This window comes from Gadus macrocephalus, chromosome 9, assembly GCF_031168955.1.
Source record: "Gadus macrocephalus chromosome 9, ASM3116895v1".
Classification (NCBI taxonomy): Eukaryota; Metazoa; Chordata; class Actinopteri; order Gadiformes; family Gadidae; genus Gadus; species Gadus macrocephalus.
In genome coordinates, this window is record NC_082390.1 from 17,184,849 (window position 1) to 17,192,348 (window position 7,500).

The following is a 7,500-nucleotide window of genomic DNA, read 5'->3' on the forward strand; positions in this document are numbered from 1 at the left end:
AATACAATATACATTTGTTCCTAGGTGAGCCCTGCTGTTCATCAAGGCTTTTAGCTCCCCCATGATTCCCGACTCCATGTGCGACGCGGGCTGACTATCATTGTACAGCTCACTAATCCCTCCTCCTTACCTCTGGAGGCCAGCCAGGCCCAGACACGCACACATGCACACACACACACAAGTCAACACGCAAGACTGCAAACAAAATGAAAGCAAGCACTTGAGAGGCTGAGTCACCATCGTTGCATGTTATGTTCTCTGGTGCGAGGCCTGCGTTGAACACCGCGTCCCGTGGGGGTTTGAAACGGTGCTGTTGTCATGTTTGCACAACAATTCATCTGATGCTATAGACTCCGCCATCTCATCCATCTGGGGTTTCCAAAACATTTGAGCAGCACCACTCATTTCTTATTTACAGTAAAACTGACGTGCATAATTGCTTTGCGTTCATCTACCTTTTCACTCCCACTAAACTGACTGGCTTCTCTCTCTCTCTCTCTCTCTCTCTCTCTCTCTCTCTCTCTCTCTCTCTCTCTCTCTCTCTCTCTCTCTCCCCCAATATCGTCTCCTCCAGTTTGCCCGGACACCTGCAAGCAGGCGTGTTCGGACCGGGGCGAGTGCTGCCACAGCCAGTGCCTGGGCAGCTGCTCGGAGCCGCACAGCGACACGGCGTGCTCGGCCTGCCTGCACTACTACCACGAGGGCCGCTGCGTGGCCCAGTGCCCGCCCGGAACGTACAAGTTCGAGGGCTGGCGCTGCATCACCATGGACCTGTGCTCCCGCCTGCACCTGCCCCACGACAAGGCCTTCGTCATCCACGCCGGGGAGTGCACGCCCGACTGTCCCCACGGGTTTACACGCAACGAGACAAACAGGTGAGGACTGAAGGACGATCAGCATTCGTTTACATTCACATTCAGGGCGTTTAGCAGACGCCTTTATCCAAAGCAACTTACAATAGGTACATTTGTCAGAAGGTGAAGCAATATAACGCTGTCGCTACAGTAAGGTCAGTGTTTAATGCAACGATAACACGCAGCCCGTTGCCAGTACTTTGTGTCCTGGCAATGGGGCCATGTGTCGTTGAGTGTTGTGGTATTAGAGGAACGGCTTGTTATTATGAGTGCGTGCCGTACATTTCTCTCCAACTCCTGGTCTCTCGCTGGAGACGTAAGTCGCTCAGCGGCCTGAGCCAGGTCTCGTGGATGTTGCGCGGGGAAATGTCGCCAACTACTGCAGAGCGGGAGGAATTTCAACAACAACACGGGCAAAGAGCGCTCGCTCTCTCTGTGTGTGTGTGAGAGAGAGAGAGAGAGAGAGAGAGAGAGAGAGAGAGAGAGAGAGAGAGAGAGAGAGAGAGAGAGAGAGAGAGAGAGAGAGAGAGAGAGAGAGAGAGAGAGAGAGAGAGAGAGAGAGAGAGAGAGAGAGAGAGAGAGGGGCGCGCGCTGGTCTCAGGTTACACGCGTCTTTGCTTTCCACCCGCTGTGTTTCCAAAACAAGGAGGCTATAGAGAGGGTCTGGCTGGAAGCTTTACTGGATCGTCTTGTAGAAATCAATCGACTGCTAATCATTGGCACCTCCTGATAAATCCCATTCCCCCTGCCCGTAGATAGAAACTGTAAACATTTTATGAAAATCATGATGATGTGTTAACACCGCCCCTTTTTGATCTAGTAGAGCTGAACTCTTGCATTCATTCAGTCAAGTGATGCAAAAAAGCTGTTTTTTATTTCAAATCACCCTCTGGGTCTTTTTCATGCAAAAGGTATTCAGGGCCATGTATGGAATGTTCCTGACGGGAACGACGTAAAGAGCTTGGCTCGGAAAACATGACACGTAGAGAATGGGCTGCCTGGGACTGAGCTTCACCTGCCTGGGATTCTTTAGCCTGAGAGAGATCCTGAAGCTTAAAGGCCCCGAGGCAAAGATGCTTGTCAGGTTGTGATGATCCAAGGAGGAGGAACAGGCTGAACTCGCTGCCCTGTGCCCAACTCCCGCCATTGGTTGGATTTGTTGCAGATTAGCATAGCTCAGAGGATTCCGGGAGGGATTTATCCCAACAATATCTTAAACCACGACCAAAACCGCTTGACATTCACTCTGCTTGGCGTGGAAGTGGGATGAAAGATGCCTCTGTTTGTGACTCAGGGAGGCAGACCTATCCGCCGTGTTGTGATTCGTCACTCCGCAAACGTTCCATGTCGAGTCCTGCCCGCTGTATAATTCCTTGGCCACACAACGTGTGTTTTGTCTCCGAGGTCAGGGCAGCAGTGAGTCACGCTCTGGACACAAACAACTCAGGCCAGCCCAGAGAGGAGGGGGGGGAACCGATCCAGCCCCTCTCGTCTGAAGAGTGGCCCCGCGTTACCCTGTGTGAATGTGTTCTCAATGTCGTCCAGAGAGCCGGGACGTGACTTTGCATTAATGATAAGACAGCAAGGGCCCCGATCCAGCCCTCCATCTCTGACATTACCCCCCCCCCCCCCCCCCCCCCCTTCACCCTCTCCCCACCTTTCGCCCCCCACACAGCATGCTCTGCAGCGCGTGTCATGGCCTCTGCGACAAGACGTGCTCGTCCACCATCATCGACTCTGTGGACGCGGCCCAGGGCCTGTTGGGCTGCACCGTGATCAAGGGCAACCTGCTGATCAACATCCGGCGAGGAAGTGAGTACGCCGCCGCCGCCGCCTCCGCCACACCGGCGCACCTTCGGCCATTCCCGATCCGTCCGTAGCCCAAAGCACAATGTTAACGAGGGGGGGCAGCCTATAGGGATGCTAGGGCACAGCGCAGTGACCTGCCCGCTGAAACAGAACCACGCACAGGAGCTGGTGAGCGGGAGCGGCTGTGTTCCGACGTGTAAACATGAGTGTTTCAGGTGTTTTAGCTCGGCTGTGTGAGGGGATGGTTTGAAAGGAGTGTGTATTGGTCTTTTTTATGTTGGATCGCATCATGCTACGGTTCTGTACGAGAGGGGTGCTGCACCGTTAACTCAATAAGCACACCACAGCGCTGTGTTATTTACAGTAATGCCCGCCTGACAGCCTGGCTTACTAGCTTATCTGTCGCTATGACAATGCTTATACAACCTCCGTATTAATACACACTCTTGATTCCCAAAGCACAGGTTTCCTTGGCTTGTGTGTGTGTGTGTGTGTGTGTGTGTGTGTCTGGTGTTCTATCGTGAGGGAGTGTTCCTGGGTTGAGAGTCAGGAGTTATAAATAACGGTGTGTGTGTGTGTGTGTGCTCCTCAGACAACATAGCGTCTGAGCTGGAGAGCTTCATGGGGCTGATCCAGACGGTGACGGGCTACGTGAGGATCCGCTACTCCCACACTCTGAGCTCGCTCTCCTTCCTCAAGAGCCTGCGCTACATCAACGGGGAGGAGCTCATGGACCAGTAAGGCCCCGCCCCCCCCCCACTGTGTGTGTGTGTGTGTGTGTGTGTGTGTGTGTGTGTGTGTGTGTGTGTGTGTGTGTGTGTGTGTGGTTCATAAAATGCAATGGTCTAACAATCAGGGCTTGATAAGAAGATGGGAAGTACCGTTAGAACACAACCTACCAAAAATATCCCAAAATAAATGATAATATAGTTTTAATTTATCACTCATCTCATCACTCATCCGGGGTCAGGTTGCGGGGGCAACAGACTTCCTTTTGCAGGGCAATATATATATATATATATATTGCAGGCATGTCCTAACATACGTTTATTTCATTAAACATGATAAATAAAGTATCTTATAATCTAAAATTATTCATTTCTATTTTTGGGATAGAAGAAAAAAAATAATCTTCAAACCCCTCAATGTTTGTATGCATGAAACATTCTACACCCCTCAGGACACACACACACACACACACACACACACACACACACACACACACACACACACACACACACACAGCCTGTATTGTATCTCTCCTGGTTAGAGTGATAGGAAGTGATGATAAGTGTGGCACTAAGGAAAGGGAACTGTCAATAAGGGCCTCTACGGCGGTCTGGTGCCCCCTGGGAACAGATCCCACACTCGCCCCCTTCCTACCAATCTGGTTGACCCCCCCTAATGGGGTCGGACATCGGCTGGGGAGGACGTCGTGGCACCCCCCCACCCCCCCCCCCACCACCATCACACACACAAACAGACAAAAACACGCACCAGTGTAGAGGTGATTTCCCATGTCTTTCTATCTGTCCCAAAGTGAGTGCTGGGATTAAAATGGTGGCTGGGATTTTGCCCGTGTTGTGATTTGATCGACCCCAGTATGACCCCAGTATTTAGGAGCACACTATTGTCACTTCCTTAAGAACCTCCCCCGTCTTCTCCCCCTCCTTCAGGATGTATTCCTTCTCGGCCATCAACAACCAGAACCTGCAGTTCCTGTGGGACTGGTCCACGCACAACCTGACGGTGCGCGCCGGGCGGCTCTTCTTCCATCTCAACCCCAAGCTCTGCATGTCGGAGATCCACAAGATGTGGGAGAAGACCGGGGTGCCCGAGAAGCGCAAGGAAGGGGACGTCCGGAACAACGGCGACCGGGCCAGCTGTGAGTGTTTCCACGGATCCTGTGTCTTTATACCCGTCGACACTAGTGGATTTAGTGAGGGGATTTTATTGATAACATTGTACAAACTAGTTGTTAGGCATTGTGACTAAGTTATCAACTAGGGGTAACCCAATTGGACCTCAGAGAGCTAATTTGTTGATACTTTAAGTCACTTTAGAAACAAGTGTCTTCTCAACAATTTAGTATATGTGAATAGTTAATATGTTTTTGTGTTCATTACCTATGCAAACATATGATTCCTGTTTGTTTCGCAGTAGTTCTATCTTTTTTTATGTTGCTCATTGTGTGCGTGTGTGTTTCACGTGTTTCAACAGGTGAGAGCGATACCTTGACGTTCAAGTCCAACACCACAACCAGCAACAGCATCAGGCTGACGTGGGAGCGCTACAGTCCTCTGGACTACACAGACCTCATCAGCTTCATCGTGTACTGCAAGGAGTCGTAAGTTCTCACAACCCACCAGGTCCACTGGCGCTTGGAAACCTGCACGGTGTTTACTCTGTCATGTTGTCACTGAAGTGCTGCATAAGCATAGGTACACACGTGGGATGTCTTGCTCTAGTTTATGAATTCATTCAATGCTACAGGGAAGAATTGGCTCAATAAAAAAAGCAGAAACTTATGTTTTTCTATCGATCTAAACAAGAAAAAAGGAGAAAAGACAAGTTGTCTTATCTTTTCAAAATAAAAGGGAATGTTGTACCTGAAGAGCAATAGTCACATTTTTATTGTGCGTATGGACCCAACACCTTCATTTGTTCCTCTCTCCCAGACCCCACCAGAACATCACCGAGTTCGACGGTCAGGACGGCTGCGGCTCCAACAGCTGGAACATGGTGGACGTGGACCTCCCCCCGGATAAGGCAGTGGACCCCCAGGTCCAGCTGAAATATCTGAAGCCCTGGACCCAGTACGCCGTGTTCGTCAGAGCCATCACCCAGCAGAGGGACGACAAGCACGTCAAGGGCGCCAAGAGCGACGTGGTCTACATCCGCACCAGGCCGTCGCGTGAGTGTGGGGCATCTCATTCTACTGCTGCGACAGGGGTCAGGCCATCGCTGAATGAGCTGCTGCAGATTGGTTATTTCTTGGTGGTCTTGTGCAACGAATCACCTACATTATGCAGCTCAGCGGATGCGATTTGATTTTGGGACTGTTGTCGACTTCTAGCACAGCTCCAGCCACCCCACCAAACCCCTCCTCCCACGTGCCACACTGGTGCTGGGAGATTTGATTATGAGGAAGAACGAGCAAACGGCCAAAGGAAAGGTTCCTCATCGGGCGGGCGAATTTTGATTTGCATCTCTTTGCCTATTTTCCGTCTCTCTTGGTGTCGTTTCCAGAGCCGTCGATGCCCAAGGACCCGCGCGCCTTCGCCAACTCCTCCGCCAAGCTGGTGGTGCGCTGGGCTCCGCCGGTGTCCCCCAACGGCAACCTGACCTTCTACCTGGTTAGCTGGCAGCAGCAGCAAGAGGACCGCGAGCTCTACCTGCACAACTACTGCTCCAAAGGTCCGCTCGCCCGCCCGCTCATTGGTGCTCCCCCACAGACACACGAGGCACCCCGGTAACCCGGGGACAGCCCGTTTCAATCGCTGGCTCTTGGGTTGAACGAGTCGGGAAGGATAGCGGCGGTTTGTTTTACCTGGACACGTGGGCCGTTCTGAGACGTTGACGCGCGTTGATGACGCCGGTTCTATAAAGGCGGTCCCGCCCTAAGCCGGTCCAGAGGCCTTGCCATGAATGTTTGGTGGCAAATACAAATGTTTTTGGCTTACACATATTATGGCAATGAATGGAAGAGCGACTTCAGTAGTCCCACTGCATCCTGCAGGACACCTAGACTTTAATTGGCTAATTCATGACAACCTCGTGTGTCAGCTCTGAATGTCTTTTTTGCATTTTATTTATTGAGCAACGGGTTGCTATTTTATATGAGGGGAATTCCGGGTGATTAATAAGTGTTTTAATTGGATCCGGTCAAAGTTATACTGCTACTACAAATTCCGATCCAACCGCAGCACGCAGCACACACTGAGAGCAAACATTGCACATTGAATACTGTGGAGGAGAAACCCAGTACATTCTCCAAGTTGTCCTAAACATGGTGCCCCCACATGGGCCGTTCCCTCCACAGAACTCAAGCTCCCCATCCGCCTCTCGGCCACGGGCCTCACGGACCTGGACGAGAACTCCAAGCCCACCAAGTCGGACCTGTCCGGGGCGGAGAAGGGCCAGTGCTGCATGTGTCCCAAGACGCCCGAGGAGAAGGGCCGGGAGCAGGACGACCGCGTCTTCCTCAAAGCCTTTGAGAACTTCCTGCACAACTCCATCTTTCTGCCCAGGTAACGACAGCAGCCTCTTAAGTCTGCTGTTTTTCCGCCCCTTCGTGTTTCCTCACACACACACACACACACACACACACACACACACACACACACACACACACACACACACACTCTAGTTGGGTTGGGCGCTGAAAAGGCCTGGTGTCCTGTCTGTGACAGGTCAAAGTGAGGACCTGTGTGTGTGTGTGTGTGTGTGTGTGTGTGTGTGTGTGTTGGTGTAGCAGCAGCTTCTCCTGTTGTCCAGATGGAGAGTTTGTGGTTGGCTAGTTGGGTTCTGGAATGACCCCCACTATGCTGGGCCCTTTGTGTGGGCGAGAGGAGGTTGAGGATGATGAGTCACGCTGAGTCTGGTTTTCCAAAGCCCTTCCTTCTCTCAGCGCTCTCGCGGCTCCCAGTCACCGCGGCAACGGCGGCAGTGGGAGGATGCTGGGAGCTAGCGGGCTGCAGTTAGGAGTACAAACAAACCCCGGGAGGGAGAGGTGATTAAGGAGTGTGAGGGGCTCCGGTTTGGCCGCACACGCTGTGCTCCACCCGGGCCTTTTGTTCACCTCCACCACCACCACCACCACCACCAGTATCATAAC

At 52.1% G+C, this 7,500-nt stretch overlaps 1 protein-coding gene across 1 annotated transcript in view; it reads left to right on the forward strand.

Moving 5' to 3' along the window:
- igf1ra (insulin-like growth factor 1a receptor) overlaps positions 1-7,500 on the forward strand; it is a 69,505-nt gene that overhangs the window by 43,907 nt on the left and 18,098 nt on the right. The window contains exons 3-10 of the mRNA XM_060061238.1: positions 575-875; positions 2,530-2,666; positions 3,256-3,400; positions 4,340-4,548; positions 4,884-5,010; positions 5,342-5,577; positions 5,913-6,080; positions 6,706-6,913. Of these exons, the coding sequence (XP_059917221.1) occupies positions 575-875; positions 2,530-2,666; positions 3,256-3,400; positions 4,340-4,548; positions 4,884-5,010; positions 5,342-5,577; positions 5,913-6,080; positions 6,706-6,913 (1,531 nt within the window). The remainder of the gene's footprint in view (positions 1-574; positions 876-2,529; positions 2,667-3,255; positions 3,401-4,339; positions 4,549-4,883; positions 5,011-5,341; positions 5,578-5,912; positions 6,081-6,705; positions 6,914-7,500) is intronic.